We start from the raw sequence: 20,512 nt of genomic DNA on the forward strand, positions 1-20,512 counted from the left end.
CACCTGTGCTCAGCTTATACATAGAGGAATGAATGCTGCTGTTACCCTGGACAACAGAATGTGAAAAAGATGCAAGACTACAATGATAGCTGAGATTAATTGTCACCGAGATGAGAAGCTGAGCAAGCTCTATGCAAGCTGCTTACTGCTATCTATAATTTATCTGTGAAAGAAATAAAACTGTGAACTTTTTATAAGTCACCGATATTGCTTGTGGCAATGTATATGTATATATATATATATATATATATATATATATATATATATATATGCTAGACCCTGCCAATTTCTGAGAGTGTAAGAAGTAAGTAGACACACAGGGTTCAGCTTGAGGGGGTTTTGATGTGCTGTCTGAGTGAAGACTGGGTCTTCAGTTTTCTCTGGGTTTTGTAATACCAGATCAGGGTCCAGAGTCAGAAGGCATGAAAGAGTCCTGAAATGATCAAAGCCTTTAATCCTGTATCCAGGTGTTACTGGAGACCTTCATGTTTTCTGAGTGTGTAGGTGTGTGCATTCAATACAAATGAGACCTGGCCATAGGTATGGGCTCCCTTTAGGAGACATGTGTGTGATCCATCTGGGAGACAGGTGTACTCCCATCAGGGGACAGGTTTACACTCCTGTTAGGAAAGACAGCACTCCATGCTAGAGGAGTTCCTTACCCACGGGCCTGAGAGGGTCAAGGCTGCTATGCAAGTCCAGAAGACTGGGAAAGCTGGGAAAACTAAGTGTGTCCAGGGGACTGCAGGAATCTGGAGGTCCCAACGAAATGAGAAAGCTTGGGGTGCAAGGAAATCTCCTACTGAAAGGCTAAGGAGTGGGTTTCATGCAGCAGGGTGCTGTAACTACAGGCTGAGTGAGCCAGGAGAACCCAGAGAGCCAGGAGAGCTGGTTGGAATGGTCTGTGAGATCAGTGAAAAGAGCAGCGGCTTGAACTTTCGTGTTTAAAAAAATAAAGTTGGCTGACACGCCCTAAAACAACGTTTGGACTAACCTAATCTCACTAAAATTGCTACTATCTAAGTGAAGAATTAATACATGAGAGAGGATTCATAGAGTACTGTCCCTGGAAATCATAAAAATGTTGTACCTCTTATGACATATGTTGGTGACTACATCAAACTCAGGTACATATTGGAAACAGATATAAGAATTTATTGCAAGGAGTGTGGGGCAGCACTAGAGCCAGATTGTCAATGCTGGACACTTCATTCTCGGTGCATATTTAGCCCCCAGGCTGCACAACTTTCTTGGCTGCAGTTAAACTGTTGTCGGCACAGCGACAATGGTTGCTAAGACTCATGGTTCCCATTTAGCTGTTGGTTGGGAGATTTGAACCGTTAAAATTGTTCCTCCCTTTTATACTTACCTAGGTGGATGCAGCATGGGACCGATGCTGCATCTGTCCCCCAGTGTCTCTATACTGAGAACCAAGCCACCGAACACCGATGGCTCGGTTCTCACAGATCCCAGTGAAAGGCAGCAGCTCTCCTCTCTGCTCCTCCACGCTCACTAGAGCATTGAGCTATGGAGGCAGGGCCGCTGATAGAAATCATGGGGCCCCGTACAGCCTACCTGATGGAGCCCCCTTCAGCTCCACCCCTGGCCCCGCCCATGGTCCCTCCTTCAGCCCCACCCTGCCCCAGCCCCTCCCCAGACCCCGCCTTGAAACAAAGTGCAGGTTTGTCTACAAGTGATAGGCATGGCTGGCACTGTCTGCAGCACATTACGGCATTGGCGGCATGGGTGGCACTGTCTGCAGCACAATATGGCATTGGTAGCATGGGTGGCACTGTCTGCAGGCAGCACATATCTTATGGGCCATAACGCATGTGCTACCTGCAGACAGTGCCACCCATGCCACCAATGCCATATTCTGCTGCAGACAGTGCCAGCCATGCTGCTAATACCATAATGTATATACGCTGCTGCATCAGTAGTAGATCTTGAATTACCCCCCAAGCAAGCACACACCTGTGTCATTTTTAGCTGGGCTCCATGAGGCACTTCTTCCCTGATCCTGCTGCGCTGCTGCCTGGACTGGAGTGTCCAACTGTCCACAAATGATTCCATTCAGATGCGATCATGTCAGCTACTTATTTTTTGTGTTCCGCCAGTCTGCCACCGCCGCTCGCCTCACTGGCACTTCTCACAAGAGGAAGCGGAGGAATCACTCCACGGCGCCAAGGGGGACGGCACGATAGAGGACGCACTGGCTGGGACTTGAGTCACAGCCAGCATGAAGAGCGGGTGCAGAAGAGGTATTCTTCCGCACCCGAAATAGAGGAAATAGTCCCTCCCCTGCCGCCACCTAGTCTGCAGATAGCTATCTGCAGAAAAAAAAAAAAAACGTAAAAATAATTGGGGGGTGGTGGGGGCTATTTGGTTGGTACTTGAGCCGGATCGGCCGTGGCTGGAGGATTTTTTTTTTTAGATTATTTATCTGCTCAGCTTGCCCGGGCCCCCCTGCTGGCCGGGCCTGGTACAACAGGGCCAGTCGTACTGGCCTATCAGCGGCCCTGTATGGAGGGGTGGGGATCAGCCGCCTCAGGCTCTCAGTGGCTCGCTGAGATGGGCATCAGTCCAGGCACCTGGTGGATCCAGACTTCATTGTCTTGATGACACGGTGCCTACACTTATTCCAGTGACGTCAGCACAGAGCGGACTTCAGACCGCTCTTTGTTGAAAACGGGTCACAGGAGTACAAAACGGGTTGCACTCCTATGACCCTTAGGAGAAGTCCAGCCAAATGAGCTCAGGCTGAACTTCTCCTTTAATGAGCAGGTTGACTGTAGCAAGTTTATTGATTGATCAACTTGGGTACAACCAGCCTCCCAGATTCTCTTGCGATGATAGCAGCCACTAGCGATAATCACTGTCTTCTCCCGGTGGAATAGAACAATGGCCGGCAGGAGGGATTCCCACAACAGCACTGTATGTGTTGATGGGGGAATTAAGAAATTTTGTTCCATGACGGCAAGCCTGAGGAGACTCTAGGAAACATGAGCCTAAAGCTCCAGCTGCTGGTTCAAAAAGATACCTTTTCATATTTTTGATTAAATAAATAAATAAGTTATATAAAAAAACACCACATCCCCATGTCTTCAGAAAAAATAAGGCAGGGCCAATTTTAATTTGAGCTGCAATGCAGGCACCACTCCAATTTTGATTGTTCCTGTGTTTACATGCAGTTAAAAAACCTGTGTTACCTGCAGGCAGACACACAGACGTTACTGGGCCATTAAACTGGGAGGCTCTTATCCCCAACTATGTTCTGATTTTTTGTATTGTTTTAGTGTGTGTCTGGTGTATTTCCTTTAATAAATCACTGCAAAACACTTTTACTATATCAATAAAATATAATGTTGAAGATGATGTTGCTGAATATACTGGAAGATACTAGGGCCCCTCCCTCATCTATTCATAGGCCCACTTGGGACCTGTCTGGTCTCTGGGAGGTTTGTTTGGTGGCTTTCCTTTGATTTCCCCAACTTTATTGCCCCTTACGGGCACTCCCCCAATCCTATCAAGGTTTTCCTTTGGGCTGAGGATCTTCTCTTTCCCCCTTAGTGTAATCAAGGGGAGAGAGGAAAAGGGTGGGTGAGAATGCCAATGCCGGTGGAATATGTCACTCGATATGTGATGCTGTTTATCAGGGATCCCCATCAGAGAACAAGAGAGCTGAGCTGCGTGATGATGCCAAGTGGCTTGCTGGATGCGTATGATGTATGCATATGATTTAGGGGTCATGATACCCTCAGGGCCATGGCCTATTGCTGTAATTGCAATGGTCTATGGTTGCTAAATTGGCAGTGGGAGTGATTAATTTATAAAGGGCTGTGGTAAGCCTTCCCTATCCCCTTTATATTGAACCATAAATTATTTGTGCATTGATCCATAATTTTCCCATATGGGCTCCCATATATTATTCATTGGTTTTCTACTAGCTTGCTAAAGCTATGAGGTGCTAGTGTATATTTTTTTGCCACATAGCTGGCCTAGTGGTCTTGACCACCATGTCTGCCCCCTTGTTCATAGCCAATTATATAGCCTCTACTATTACATATATTATCCATATGGAGATTAATATATTATCCCCTTCCTTCCTTCTCTGTTCTCTACAAAAAAAACCTTAAGCTACATTTATGTAGATGCTTGGTATTCAATATATAGATATATTAATTTTATTTTATATCATGCAGACCCTCCCTGTAATTATGTTCCTGAAGTTCTAATGGGCAGGTGGGGGCCTAAGTGCCCTGCTCAGGTGTGCTCATAGACCCTTCAGCCCTAATTGTTCTTAAATATATCCTTGGCTGATAAGTAGTTTGAAGTCATCAATAATATGTGGGCACTTTATGTGGATACATATAAAGTATACTGTACAGGATGCCAGCGATGGGTCCTGAACAGCAGTTATATTGCACCTTTAAGAGGGATGGGTTGCAGTCATTGTTGAGTACTGAGGGGTTCTCACTCATGCATAGTGATGGTCAGGGTAGTCTGGTTGATAAAAGAGTGCTCCCTTGCTAAGTCCTTATTAGGGACCCTGAATTTCAGAGACTGAAAGAGTTTAGGATGGGAAGAACCTCCAAATACTGATTATAGAGACTTTGGACCTGAAAGGGTTAACCTGGATGCATCAGAGTCCAGAAAAGTAACAGAAACCAGTTGGCTGTGAGAGAGAGAGAGAGAGAGAGAGAGAGAGAGAGAGAGAGAGAGAGAGAGAGAGAGAGAGAGACGCACCTGAGTGAGCAGAATGAGCTGAGGTTGGGATTGGTTTCTGATCTGTGTAAACCTCCTCTTTGGGACCCCTTTAGCAGAGGGAAGCCTCCAAACACCAGTATGGGACCGGTATAGTGATGATGAGACATTACCTCTTTTTTTTTCCTATTGAACCAGAGTTATGGACTATTTTGTGTTTGTTTTTACAAGCAGCTGATGGTGATCCAAAGCTCCCATATGATAATACACATAGCAACACAATTTCAAAGACAATCTGTCTAATAATGTTTTTGTATGCAATCTGTCTGATGTACAGTCTATAGATGTGTTATTTTATATGCAGAACCTCAATTGAAAGTCTGAGGAAGAGTTTTCTTCTGAAAACGTCTTGGGCTCTACTCACATAGTACTAGCTTTTTATGTATAGAAAATCACTGTGATAATATGTGGCTAATAGTGGGGAGTTTGATGACAATGCATTATAACTCATCCTTCTTGTTGTTTTTCTACCTTTTTAATGAAGTTAACAATAAAACTGGTTTTACAAAAATACATCTTTATCTTTATGTCATTATAATGCCTAAAATGTCCCATATTTTCTTGATTATTATCGTTTAATAATTATGGGGATACAATTGTACCCAACTACCCCAAACACATCTTCTGAAAGAAATAGTCATATTTGTTTTTAACAGAAATCTTATCTTACCTCTCGCACAAGGCAGTTGTGAGAATTCAAGTCTCGATGGATTATATTCATAGAATGGAGGTAGGTCTGAAAAACAAAAACATTTTATTTTTAAGAGGAGACAAATGACACAAGTGGGTCCTGTAAAATAGGGATTATGTATTTAAAGTTTTGAGTACCGTAACTATCAAATGCACAGGAAGGATTCTGCAAAAATAAGAAATACATCTGAAATACATACTAAAGACTCACCATTCCAGCAGCTATATCTCTGGCAAAGCTGACCCTTTTATTCCAGGGATACTGAGCATCCTGCAGATATACATTTAAAGATAAGTGTTGACACGTTATTGCTCGCAATTTTTATGTACACTTATATCAGTTGAATGTAAATTATATACATTTAAAGACAAATAATGAAAACTGACACATCTTTGTACCTCACTCTATCCAAAACTGAAAAGATATGTTATTGGCTAAGCCCCCATGTATTTCTGTTTGTGACCCCAGTGAGTAGCCTTTCCTTATCTTTCTGTTATTGCAACACTTGTACAAAAACACCTATCTTGACAAAGAGTGAGGGTACATCTTCTCAGCTGGGACACAGACAGAAGAAAAATCCTGCTAGAAGCTCTATCCCTCTCCACTCTGACAAAGAACAAACTTTAGGCCAATTTCGAAGAACTATAAATGGTTGCTGTGTTTTTGTCCTTTAAAATGCCTTTTGACATATTACCTTCTTCCTGCTCTACTCTCCCGGCCCTTTAAAGGCATCTAAATGCCAGGAGGCAGAGGGGGGCATGCGGGTTAAGCATGCTGTGATTTGCTGTTACAGTAGTCACATGATTAGAAATCTCCCGATCTCGAGTATTCATTGGGAGCTTTCAGGACCCCGTTGGTGACTGCTGGTGGCATGCAGGGTGTGCACTCTCAGCAGAGAAAACTGTTTGCATAAGGCTGCATCTTTGCAGCCTCTTGTGTTAAAGCGCACCTGCCAGGAGGCCGCATATATGGGTCATGTTGGCAGAAAGGGGTTAATTATAGTCCATAGTTTACATTTCTCTATTCATTTGTGTTCTTCAAGCAATGAATGATTTTTTTAATGAATGAAGGTATAAAAACAATGCACAACGCCCACCATGCCCTTTATCACTCTTCGCAGGGTGCCTCCAGGGATGTACTCTGTGATGAAGTTCAATCTCTTGTCCTTATAAAGCACTCCGATAAACTTCAGCACATTTGGGTGTTCCAGGCAGCGCATTACCTTCACCTGTCATACAAATTAAAGTTACAAACACAGTTACCTAGATACCAGTTTATGTGACTCGTGGCAGAGTTCTATAGTGGTTTTCAGTTTGTGCATCAAAAATTATTATTCCATGAAAATATTTACAATTATTATATCATCTACTTGACTACATTAGGATGATTTACCATAGAGAAGAGAAAGTTCACTTAGCAAAGTGAATAAAGTGAAACTGTTTTCAGTTTAACCATTAAATCCTGTACAAGGCAATTCATGTTTTTATTCCCCTACTCATAAATGGTATTATCAGTGAATATAGTTTTATTTGTTCATTAAGCTATGTGAACATTCACTTACTTAAGTATAGGTATACTTTAATAAAATCATAAATACCCCTCGCTAGGTACTGAAAATCCTCCATGATACCAACCACATTTCAGGGTTGAGAAATGAAAGAGTTGCTGGCCATTGTCAATGATAATGTTACCAAATTTAAAGATGTGTGGTGTTCGTGGATTGATTTTGCTGATTCCCCTGAGATCTTGCCTTTTCTTAGAAACCAGGTAGTCCAAATCGATAGCCAAGAAAATAGGATTTTTTGTACTCACCGTAAACTCCTTTTCTCTGTAATTCACCGACCGACACAGCTCCTTTCTTAGCCATTGGGTTGTTACGCCCACCTTTAGGAGAATACTAAGCATTACATGTTCTGTAAAACACAGAACTTTCCAGTTCCGTCCAGGGGGTGGTCCCTTAGGCAACAACCCTCCAGCCTGCTATGCAGTCATCAGTACGTCAACAAGCAGTATAACGTAAAGAGAAAAAAGAGGGGCGGGTGCTGTGTCAGTCAGTGAATTGCAGAGAAAAGGATTTTACGGTGAGTACAAAAAATCCTATTTTCTCTTATATTCACCGATCAACACAGCTCCTCTCTTCGCCATTGGGACGTCCCCAAGCAGTGCCAAACGAGGGGTGGGAAAACAGCATAAAACTTAATCCACCATGGCAAGTGGGAACTAGTGTAACTTTACCCACAAAAAACAACAGTGCGTGGAAAAAAATCCACCACAAAACCAGGGTACCCTCAACAGGAGTGACTACCCACAACCGCACCAAAACCTGTGGAATGTAATGCAACAGTGCATTAACTTAACAGTACTGCATTTTTGCCCAAAAACTTAGGAGAAAGAAAAATATTGCATACCCAACTGCAACTATATGGCCGCCTGCAAAACTTTGCGGCCAAAACAGGCATCAGCCGGTGCACTGACGTCTACCTTGTAGAACTTGGTAAACGTGTGGACAGACGACCAGGTCACCGCTTTACACACTTGAGCAACAGACGCTTGGTGTTGGAAAGCCCAAGATGTTCTGATTGCCCTGTGGAGTGGGCCGTGACCGGAAAGGGGGGCCCCTGCCCCTTCAAGGCGTAGGCTTGTACTGCAATCTGTCTGATCCACCTGGAAATGGTGACCGACAAGACCACCATGCCTTTCTTTGGACCAGCTACCGAAACAAACAGCCAGTCGGACTTCCGAAAGGGACCCGTGGCAGACAAATACACCTTCAGAGCCCAAACCACGTCCAGAGCCTGAAGGGCCATCTCCTTAGGATGTGTCGGCTTAGGACACAGAGATGGTAACACAATGTCCTCATTGATGTAAAATGCCGAGACCACCTTCAGCAGAAAAGACGGTTGCGGACGCAACATTACCTTATTCTTGTGGATAACCAGACCAGGGCGACTCGCAGGGCAAGGCCGTTAGTTTTGTGAATTGGATCCTTAAATACAGGAGTCCCCTCAACCGGGATCGTGGTTACTTTGTTCAACCTGGATCCTGGGGGGTCCACGACTGGAGGAGTCAACCACTTTTTGAGAAGGCTCTCCTCGAAGGGGTAACACACTGCCATGTATTTGGGGACTGAAAAGGTCCATTGCGGTCGACCCCATTCCTTATAAATGAACTTGTCAAAATAAGTCAGATACGGAAACAGGGAAAAGGGACCGCTACCTCGGCAGAGGAATCTGCTGGCTCCTGAATCTTCAGGGTATCACGCACAGCTGTAATAAGTGCTCCAACAAGCGCTTTGTCATCCATGGACCCGAACGGGAACTCATCCTCACTGTCCCGAACGGTCCTGGTCAGCGTCATCTGAAACGACAGAGCAGGGGTCACCAGCCTCAGCAGGGGCCACTTTTTAGCATCTTTGCGCCAACGCACCGCTTTCCATCTTGGCAACGAACGAATTGAGGACCGCCGACAAGGTGTCCAAGGGCACTGCGCATTCCGCAGGCGAACCGGTTGCAATTGCCTGGATTTTGGGGGAAGAAACACCAGTTTCTGAAGCCATGCTGACCCTACCATGTCTGCCACCCGAAGGGGACTTAGGACAATGACAGTTCCACCCTCCTTACTGCTGCTGGCTGAGGGGCTCTTTCCCACAGGACTCACCAACCTGAAGGGTTCTGCTCTATCCAGCAGGTAGTGCTTGAAGTCTCTGTTGGCTCCCAGGTGAAGAGGAATCAGCACTGTGTTGGTGGAAGCAGCTTCTAATGGTGCTGAAACCGCTCTGCAATGTGCTCAGGCTCAAAGAAAATGGTCGCCCAGCGCAGGGGCAGATCCAGAGTCTAGTCTCGGGAGGGGCACTGCCAGAAAATAACGTGTACCTGTACGCGAATCGTGCAATAGCCAGCAAAGGCACATGCGCTGATTGGCCAGAGGGGGAGCCAATCAGCGGGAAGTGATGTCCTCCAGCCACCTGCAATCGCTCCCCACAGAGATGGAACAGCGGTCTGCTAATGTAAACAAGGCAGATCGCCGCTCTGTCAGAGATGAATAGAGTGATCTTGTGTTCCTGCTAACCAGGAACACGGATCACTCTGTTCAACTAGTGAGTCCATCCCCACACAGTTAGCGAGCACCGTTAGGGACACCGTTAACTCTTTGATCACCCCTGATGTTAACACTTCCCAGCCAGTGTCATTAGTACAAGTGACAGTGCATATTTTTAGCACTGATCGCTGTATTCGTGTCACTGATCCCCAAAAAGTGTATGATCTGTCCGCCACAATGTTGTAGTCCTGCTAAAAAAAAAATCACTGATCGCCGCCATTACTAGGAAAAAAGAAATAAAAATGGCATAAATCTATCCCCTATTTTGTAGATGCGCTAACTTTTTTGTTTAAAACAATCAATATACATTTATTGGGATTTTTTTACCAAAAATATGAAGCAGAATACATATTGGCCTAAATTGAGGAAGACTTTTTTTTATAGCAAAAAGTTAAAAATATTGCTTTCTTTTTCAAAATTGTCGCTATGTTTATATTGCAAAATATAAAATTTTACCAGAAGAAAGTGCTATTAGTAGAAAAAAATGGACATCAATTTTACTTGGTTACAGCATTGCACGACCGCGCAATTGTCAGTCAGTTACAGTAACACAAAGCAGTATCGCAAAAAATGGCTTGTTCATGGGGGGGGTAAAACTTTCCGGAGCTGAAGGGGTTTAGATTGAACAAGACTAAAAGGGCAGTATTTGTTTTCCATAAATAATGACAGTATGCAACACAAGATTTTGAAATTTTACACATTCACATTCATTCATTCTTTTACTCACTTTTATATAATAATTTTGGTGCTCTGGTGGGGGGGATTGGCTCCCATGCAGAAGCAATGCAGATGAGTGGGATCTGTTAATTGCACTGTCTGCAGGTGCAGTCAGCAGCATCAGATGACAGTGACACACAGTCACTGCTTCTTCCTGTGTTCCCGCCGTGCTGTGGAGAAGATGGAGGGAGGAGGTTGGTGGAGCCAACACTCCCACTCAGGGGCGGAGAACGAAGAAGGCTCCGCTATGAATGCTGGGGTTCTCCTCCTCCTCAGCAGTGGCTCCAGCCTCCGACGTGACTGACGTCACTGGTTGCTACACGCCAGGCGGCACAGGCGTTAGCAACCAGTGCAAGGAACACTAGCCAGCGGCGCAGCTCCACACACCTCCTCCCTCCATCTTATCTTCCCTCTCTCTCAGCGCCGCCGATCGGCTGATTATACTGATGTGAGAGAGAGAGAGACTCGGTGGGGACTGCAATCAATGATATTTTCGGAGGGGGCAATTGTCCCGTTGCCCCCCCCCTGGATCCGCCCCTGGCCCAGCGTCCAGTATAAGGACAGAAAACACAGGGGAAATGGCCTCCAGAGCATTAGAAGCACATGCTGCCGCTAGAGAACACTGAAAAAACATGTTCAGGCTTCCAGAAAATGGCCGCCGGTGTCCAGTATAAGGACATATCACAGGGAAAATGACCGCCAAAGCACAGGAGAGCATGCTTTCCCTTGCCCACACCTAAGATGGCCGCTGATGCAAAAACCATGAAGGACAGAGAAACAATGGCAGTAAAACAGCGCTGCACAGGACACAGCCTCACAGGCACCTTCCAGGGACATGAAAAACAGGACCCAGGACACAGCCAGCCAGCGCAGCCCCCCCCAGGTGAGAGCCTCCCCGGAGAACCCCTGCACAGACACACACACACTGCTCTGCAGCATCCTCCACAGAGAGGGGGAGGGAGATAGGGACAGGGAGAGAACAGAGGGAGTTGAGGGACCTCCGAATTGACCAGCTGCTCAGTCCCACCGAGGCAGGGAGAGCTGTACTTACCAGTCCTGAAGAGCTGGGAGACATTCCATTACAGACCCACTCTCCGATCAGTACGGGGTGGCTGCTGGCCCGGCACACTGTGACAGTAGACATCAGTAGCCTGGTCAAATGTGTGCCCTGGAGCATAAAAGCTCACGTCCACCTCTGGAACTGAGGTTTCGTCGTAGCCTGCCTAGCGCAGAGCTGCAACCTGCACGCACTCAATGGCCAGGCTGGGGAGACTACAAGGATAAGGGTATTCAGCCTGTCACCCAGCCGGCTGTTGATAGCATATCACAGGATCTATCATCTTGCGCAAAATGCCAAACTTCTGCAGAAAAAAAGACGGACCGATGGGCCCGTCCGGGTTCCTAGGTCCTTCTCCTTCACTAGGCAAAATAAAACTGATGACTGCATGGCAGGCTGGAGGGTTGTTACCTAAGTGACGGCTCCCTGGGCAGAACTGGAAAATTCTGTGTTTTACATAACATGTAATGCCTAGTATTCTCCTAAAGGTGGGCGTAACAACCCAATGGCTAAGAGAGGAGCTGTGTCGGTTGGTGAATATAAGAGAAAGTTAGTTTGACCATTCCGTTGGATGCTTTACCCTCTCCTCTTGTCTCTTCTCTAGATCCCCTTTTTCTTTATTTTAAAATCAGGAAAGGTGGCTTTATGCAAAACTTTGCCCTACTCCTCAGCAAAGGTTCCCCTCACATGGTATGACATCTCATGTTTCATTATCTGAGAGCCCACGCAAACATATGACCTGGCACACTGAATCCTACCCCGGTAGATCTCAAATGGATGAACATTCAAGCGGACTCATGAACCTGTCAGCGATTCATATACATATTGTATCTTTTGCTCATTGTGTTATGCTCTAATGTTCTCTGGCCGGCCATTCTTTGAGGACATTGTTATTGATAATATTTATATGGCTGTTGCTGTAATTTTATGTCTACTTTGTATAAATGCCACTTCTTTCCAATAAAACATATTTAACAAGAAAAAAAATCATAAATACCCCACATTTCTCAAAGACATGTACTCTAAGGATGCTGAGGTCAAGGTCTGGGAACATATTTTAGGTGCTACTTTTAAAGCTGAAGTTCGGGATATGCCAGTTGTGTATTCTTACTTGAACCTTAGGCCGCGCACACACGGGCAGACTGTCTGGCCAACTAAGTCCGTCAGACAATCCGACAGACAGTCCGTCCTACTTTTGAATGAACGGACTTGACCACACACGATGAACAGACAGTCCGTTGAAAGCTTGCGCGATGACGTGTACAGCACGTACGACGGGACTAGAAATACGACGTCCAATACACTGCAATGCAACCTTCGGCCGTGTAAATCCTTTCTGAGCATGCATCATACTTAGTCCGTCCAACTTGCCTACTCACGAGCGGACTGTCCGCTGAAACCAAAGTTGGACGGACACGTTTCAGCGGACCAAGTCCGTCAGACAGTCCGCCCGTGTGTACGCGGCCTTAGTGTTTTGTGTATTTCTTATATATCTGTGCAGTATTTCAATGTGAAAGTGTTCCTTTGTGTAGGAGCTTACTCTATTATCTATTTATTACTCTAAAGTTCAGCTTTAACAACTGGATAGTAAAAAGGAAGCTTTGTGAAAGAGTGATCATGCTATTTTCTCTGGATATTCAGGAAGACAAACTCTGGTGTATTTGGAGATTACCAGCATATTTGTGGACTATTAGATATTTGATAACTGCTGTTACTGATTTTTTTTTTTACAGTGAACTTGTGCTTTCCTAATGCAAACTCTGCCTCTTCTCAATTGTACATAATTCATTTAAATATTTAAGAGATACCTGGGCATGGGGAGCAAGTGACTCAGCTTATCTATTAGTTGCTCAGGCACCCATGTACTTGTAGTTTTCACATTCACAGAACTGTGAATGAAAGAATCACCGCCCAACCTTGGTATTTAAAAATTGTGATCTTCTTCAAAACGGGGGATTGGGGGATGTGGGGGCTGGTGCATCTGTAACATGTTATATGTTACACCCTGATAATGGGTATAACATGTTACGAAAGGTGAACTTGTCCTTTAAAAAAGTCATGGTAGCTCCCAAATATCTATTCAGGCAGTTCCTTTTAGGTATTCGTCACACAATTATTGTTCTTCAAATAACTGAAAACACGCACACTACAAATAAACAGCAACAGATAGAAACAGATAAACTGTGACTGTACCTGTTGCTGTGGACTGGGCAAGCCCTGGAACTGGCCTGAAATCTGAGGATTGTTGATACAGCCTGAGCAGATCTGGGGAGTTGCTTCTTTTAGAAGTCAATGCAAATAAACAAATGTAAGAAATGGGAAATCTTATTTAACTATAGATAAGCCTATAATAAGGCTTACCTATAGGTACTGTAAATATCTCCTAAACGTGCATCATTTAGGAAATATTTACTGTAAATGCAGCCGGTCCTGTGCCGCAATCGGCGGCTTCCGCACGCATGCATGAGAGTGACATCATCACAGCTGCGGCCACTCACATCCGGAGTCCGCAAAGGAAGGAAGACCAGGTGAAGATGTCAGCCCTCTTAGCGGTGATAGTGTGGCGCTGGAGGGCTTCGTTTTCAGGTAAGCATCACATAAAGTTCTACTAAGCGATGCATACTAGCACAGGACTTTCTTGACTCCAGAGCTAACTTCCTGATTCCAGGTCTGGGATAGCCTCGTCCTTGGCGTCAACCAAATTTGAAGGAGTAAAACAAGTCCCAATATCGGTGTCAGTGCCAGCAATAACCCCCATCATATGTCAGGGCTAGCAATAATCCCAAGCAAGTTTCAGGGTCAGCAACATTAACCCCAAGCAAGAATAAGGGCTAGCAATAACCTCTGACAAGTGTTAGAACAAGCAAAAACTCCCAGTACAATAATCCCCAGCAAAATAATACATTCCAGCACAATAATATCACAGTTATTTAACCACTTCCCACCTGCCATATAGTAAAATGACAAGCCGAAAGTGGTTTCGTTATCCTGACTGGGTGACATATGACCTTGAGCAGCATAAGCGTCAATCGCGCGTGCGCCCAGCATGGCGGTCGGTGGTGTGGTGTGTCAGTCTGATACACCGCATCTCTGGGCATGTTGATCAGCCGTGTGTAATCATAGCTGATCACAGTGTAAATAGGAAGAGACGTGTATGGGCTTTTCCTCCACTCGCGCTGACAGACACGAGTAGAGGAGAGCTGATCGGCTGCTCTAATGACAGGGGCGTCTGCACTGATTGATTATCAGTGCAGCCCCCCCAAGAATGCCCACCCACGACCACCAGGGATACCCACCCATGGCCACCAGGGATGCCAACCCATGGCCAGCAGGGATGCCCACCCATGGCCAGCAGGTAAGGTGGTTAGGTGGTTAAAGTAAATGTAAACCCCATGTTCAAAATTTAGAGATACATACACCACGTGTTAGCCCTTTCTTTAACCACTTGCTTACTGGGCACTGCCCTCTGAAAAACCCCAGTCCGTGGGAGTGTCTATAGGCTGGAGCTCGGTAGGCGGATTCCTCACATCACAGGACTCCCATCCCATCTGTACACTCCCCTTTTCCCAGCAATCACACTAGCTCAGCTTGAACACTGGGTAGCATTTGAGGCACAGGGTAATGCAGACTTTCATAGCGGGAGAGCAAATGTCAGGAATCGGTACACGGACACTGCCATGCTTATCTGTGCTTATCTCTGCTAACAGAGGAGGTGGGGGAAGACATCATTGTCATCATTAGGGATGGGACGAATACCCTAATGTTCAGTTTAGAGCAGAACATGGGAACAGGCAAAAAATTCGGCAGAACACACGAACACTGTTAGTCTTTGTGAAAAGAACATAATAAAAAGTGCTAATTTCTAAGGCTTATATGCAAGTTATTGTCATAAAAAGTGTTTGGGGACCTGGGTCCTGCCCCTGGGGACATGTATCAATGCAAATTTTTTTTTTTAAATGGTCGCTTTTTCGGGAGCAGTGATTATTTTAATGCTTAAAGTGAAACAATAAAAATGAAATATTCCTTTAAATATTGTGCTTGGGGGGTGTCTATAGTATGCCTGTAAGGTGGCACGTTTTTCCCTTGTTTAGAACATACCAAAGCAAAATTACATTTCTAAAGGAAAAGTTGTCATTTAAAACTGGCTGTAATGAATTGTCGGGTCTCTGCAATATAGATAAAACTCATTGGAAAAAAAGCATGAGATCCCCCAAGTCCATTACCAGGCCCTTTGGGTCTGGTATGAATATTAAAGGGAACCCTGAACCAAAATTTTAAAAAAAGTTTGCGTGGGGGTCCCCCTAAAATCCATACCAGGCTCTTCAGGTCTGATATGAAAATTAAGGGTAACCCTGCACCAAATTTTAAAAAGAAAATGGCGTAGGGCCCCCCAAAATCCATACCAGACCCTTATCTGAGCACGCAACCTGGCAGGCCACAGGAAAGGAGGAGGTGGGGGACAAGAGAGCACCCCCCCTCCTGAACCGTACCAGGCCACATGTCCTCAGCATGGGGAGGGTGGTTTGGGGTAGACCCCAAAAGCATCTTGTCCCCATGTTGATGGGGACAAGGACCTCATCCCCACAACCCTTGCCCAGTGGTTGTGGGGAGCTGCGGGCGGGAGCCTTGTTGGAATCTGGAAGCCTCCAAAAAAACGCCACTGATAAATGGGTGACCCCGCCACTCTTTGACGCCACGGGAAAGCCATGAGTAAGTCCCCGTGGCATCAGAGGGGGTGGGGTCACCTGGGTATGTCACTGAGTGGCCCCACCCTCAGATATATAAAGAACTGTCAAAGGCAATGAAGCGTCACATGGTGGGAGCCTCCCATGGATGTCGATCGTGGCAGATTTTTGTACACAGTTACCATTTCACACAGGGGGGAAGCCGGGATCTGGGGGTCCCCTTGGTAAAGGGGGCTTCCAGATTCCAATAAGCCCCCATCCGCAGACCCTCACAACCACCGGGCAAGGGTTGTGGAGACGAGGCCCTTCTCCTCGTCTCCACAACCCTCTCTTTGGCTACCTCAAAGCACTCTCCCCATGTTGAGGGTATGTGGCTTGTTATGGTTTAGGAGGGGGGGGTCGCTCTCTCGTCCCCTCCTCTTTTCCTGCACCCTGCCAGGTTGCATGCTCGGATATGGGTCTGGTATGGATTTTGGAGGGGGGGCCCTATGCCATTTAAAAAAAAAAAATTGGCGCAGAGTTCCCCTTAATTTCTATATCAGACCCAAAGGGCCTGGTATGGATTTTAGGGGGACCCCCATGCAATATTTTAAAGCTTTTTTTGGTTCGGGTTCCCCTTAATATTCATACCAGACCCAAAGGGCCTGGTAATGGACTGGGGGGGATCCCATGCTCTTTTCTTTATCTATATTGCGGAGACCCGACAATTCATTACAGCCATGAACAGTTTTAAATGACAAATTTAATTTTGCTGTGGTACTGCTCTAAACATGGGAAAAATGCGCCACTTTACAAGCATACTATAGACCCCCCCCAGGTACGATATTTAAAGGAATGCTTAATTTTTATTGTTTCACTTTAAGCATTAAAAAAATCACTGCTCCCAAAAAAAAAATTTTTTTGCATGGATACATGTCCCCTGGGGCAGGACCCAGGTGCAAAAACACTTTTAATGACAATAACTTGCATATGAGCCTTTAAAATGAGCATTTGATTATTCATGTTAGGGTCCCATAGACTTAGTGTCCCTGTGTCTCTCCTCAACTGGAGCTCTTTTGGAAGTGATCTGTGATTGACTGTGGAACGCACGGCCCTTCTCTTATGCCCAAGCATAAGTCTCCTAATTAGTCTGTCAGTCAGAGGAGAGGGGAGGTAGCAACCCAAATTTTTTTTTGTGTGTCGTGGTGTCGGGTTTGGTTTTCTTCACTCTAGGAAATCAGAGAGTATTGTAGATGACTGGCTGCAAATTCCCTGACCAGACTGGGGGCAGATGGCTTCTATTGCTTTTTTGTGTGAGGTAGACTATTTAAATGTTGATGTTACAGGTTTACAGCCACGTTAAGGTATAACATGCTGAGTGGTTACATAGAGAAGCTATACTACAAACATGCACATTTCGAGGAAAGAGTCCTTTGTTGGGGGCAGTACATTTTTTACTGATAAATCTTAACAGGGTTGCCTCCAGGAATAAGGGAAAAAGAAAGAAAGACAGAGGCCGCAGGAGATTTCCTTTTAATGTAGTGGTTTACCAGATGGTTGAATTAAATGTAAGAACAGAAGGTAAAATGCAATGGGTTACTCACATTTGTGAGGTTACTGAGCTCCCAACTGGGGGATCAGACAACCTGGAGTGAAAGCCTGCTGGAAATATAACTTTTCCTGTGTACAGAATGATCACACATGATCGGGTGGGGGGAGCTGGACAATCTAGCGCACTGCGATCTCTGTATTCTGATGTATTCACAGTAAGAGGTCTTTGAGCCCCAAAAATAGGAAAATGGTGTTAGCAGAGGTGCTTAAATGTAAAGAGGAAGCTGAGAAGTGGATTCTTCATAAATTTTGATATTTATTGCTTAGAGAATATATAAAAACACTGTCAATGCATTTCATGGCACTAAACTAGCCACTTTCTCAGGGTGGGTTATCCTAACACCCCAAATGAAGGTCCCTTTTGCCTGCACCCAATCACGTGGTACCAAAGTGCCATGTGGTGTAGTCTACAGAGTGTTTTTAAAAAGAGGTGCATGTACTACGTTTGGTGCAATGCAGTGCAATTTTGGCTTATTCGCATAGGAATCCCATGGGAGTGTAGACCACCTTCCTATGCAATACTAATGTGAATCGGCCCCTAAGTGCAACAGTATTATCCATTTCTCCTTATGTTCACAGACTCTGGTGTATCACTTTCCCATTTTTGGGGCTCAAAGAACTCTTACTTCTAAAACCACTCACTACTTGTTTTGGGTTATTAACCCTTTAAGTATATTGTTGCTCAGAAGTTAGAAGTAAGAGAGATGTTCCTATAGAGAAGATGGAAGTCTTGGATTAGTTTTGTCCTAACCACAAAACTAACGTCTGGATCAAAGTGATGCGATAGCCTGTTTATTGTTATAAAAGCGGTTATAAAACTGTCTGAACATTGACAGGCGAAAAATACTGTGAATAAACTGTATGTAAATGGGGGAGATGTTTGCCATGCCTTGGATTGGTAATATCCTATTGGTGGGCTATATCTTGAATGTATACTATAAATATGCTGTACCAGGACCAATAAATCGAACAGTGTGTAATCAATCTGTGTTGAGTCACCTTTGTATACACTGTTCCCTGCAGAGATTTAGGTGTGACTAATGGAGTGATGCCAGCAATAAGGTAATTAGATAATAATAAGGACACTCACAATAGGTTATGTTACATATCCACAGACCATCAGACATTCACTGTTACAAGCCAGCAAGATTTGTGGTGTTCAGAATTATCTGCTGCCGTATGGCATTCTGGTGCCACTGCTATAATAGCTTTTACTGGTGTCAGTCAGTGTGAAGTAGTAAATAAATTATACTGCAATAGCCACAGCAAACAAGACAGAGAAAAAACTGTCAGATAAGCCAGCCAGTCAGCCATGCAGTCGGGACTCAGGAGGCACAATTTCTATCCCAACTTTAATGTAGACTCTGATGATAGCAGTTGCTGGCTGGGGGGTGCTAGGAGAACTTTAAGGGGTGTTTTAGCACACCCATGCACCCCCCCCCCCCCCCGGTGCAAATACTGAAATACAACCTGATCCACTAAACCTGAGAGAGCCTGTTAGAGATCTGCAAGTCAAGAAATAAAGGAAGGTTGAACTTTAGGAGGAAGAAAATGCAACTTGAGTTTGTAGCTCTGAGACATTACCCCCTGCACCAAGGTATTCAGAATGCAAGTTGTCCAAGTGTCTGCAAAGGTCAACTGACATCCTCCCCACTCTGGAAAGTGGAGGGTGCAATTGTATGCAGATAATGGCTTGTCTGAGGATTTGGAAGACTTATTTCAGACTTTGCAGGTGGACAGGGGGCCAAACTTGAACAAGACTGAAGTTTTACCAGGTTATGTTCTGCTATCTGTGTACCATTGAGGAAATCTCCCACAGTGAAGGGAAATTCCCTTCCTATACAGTTTCCCCTGCTAATCTTTCTATTAAGGAGCCTAAACAGCCAAAAATGAATAATAAATGTATTTTGTCATTTGGTATAGCACAGAGCAATTTTAGAAAACGTACCTCTTTCAAAAAGTCTCTTTGAGTTTCTTCATCAAACCGAATTAACTCCTTCATCACCATAACCTCGCCAGTCTGACGATGAGTAACCTGCAACAAGAATAATTGGTGGCTGCCATCAAGTCTTGCTTATAGCTCTTGGGAAGATGAGAATTTATTCCACACATGCACGTTTCTCCTGTTTTCATTTAAACTGTAGACAGTGCTAATTCTAATGCCGCGTACACACGATCAGACTATCTTACTTAGTCTAGTGGACAATCCCCCGGATTTTCCAGCAGAGGTCCGCCGGACTTTCCAAACGAGCGGACTTGCCCACACACGCCCGGACTTTTCCGGCGGACTAGGTCCGGCGGACAATTTGCCGGACTTTTGGCGGAGGTCCACCGAACTTTTCAAATGAACGGACTTACCAACATGGTGTAAAGTCCATTCATTTTGAACGTGACTCCAGGTAGACGGGACTAGCGAAGGAAGTCACTGTCGCCGCCTCCATCAGCGAGATTGACACCTTGCTAGCCCCATCGCCTGGTATGGATTTAAAGGGGAACTCCTAAGTTGAAAAAACAGCATGGGGGTCCCCCCAAAAGTCCATACCAGACCCTTAATCCGAGCACACAGCCCGGCCGGTCAGGAAAGGGGGTGGGGACGAGCGAGCGCCCCCCCCCCCCCCCCGAGCCGTACCAGGCCATGTGCCCTCAACATAGGGGGTGCTTTGGGGAAGGGGGGCGCTGCGGCCCCCCCCACCCCAAAGCACCTTGTCCCCATGTTGATGAAGATAAGGGCCTCTTGGGTTGTCGGGGTTTGCGGATGGGGAGCTTATCAGAATCCGGGAGCCCCCAGATCCTGGCCCCCCCCACCCTATGTGATGTAAGATGTACCCCTACCCATTCACCTGAGGGAAAAAGTGTTAGCGGAGGTGCCCGGCGAGTCAAAAGAAGACCCCCGGAGCTGTCTAATAAACT

At 45.4% G+C, this 20,512-nt stretch overlaps 1 protein-coding gene across 3 annotated transcripts in view; it reads right to left on the reverse strand.

Moving 5' to 3' along the window:
- LIMK1 (LIM domain kinase 1) overlaps positions 1–20,512 on the reverse strand; it is a 200,607-nt gene that overhangs the window by 17,901 nt on the left and 162,194 nt on the right. For 2 of the 3 annotated variants that reach the window (XM_077480638.1, XM_077480639.1), the window contains 4 exons: positions 19,551–19,637; positions 6,552–6,683; positions 5,666–5,725; positions 5,435–5,500 (listed from right to left, as the gene is read on the reverse strand). In XM_077480638.1, the coding sequence (XP_077336764.1) occupies positions 5,435–5,500; positions 5,666–5,725; positions 6,552–6,683; positions 19,551–19,637 (345 nt within the window). The remainder of the gene's footprint in view (positions 1–5,434; positions 5,501–5,665; positions 5,726–6,551; positions 6,684–19,550; positions 19,638–20,512) is intronic. The other variant, XM_077480640.1, reaches the window with a different exon arrangement.

The sequence above is a fragment of the Lithobates pipiens genome, unplaced genomic scaffold, assembly GCF_037356315.1.
Source record: "Lithobates pipiens isolate NorthernLeopardFrog02 unplaced genomic scaffold, aLitPip1_a1.2 Scaffold_16, whole genome shotgun sequence".
Lineage (NCBI taxonomy): Eukaryota > Metazoa > Chordata > Amphibia > Anura > Ranidae > Lithobates > Lithobates pipiens.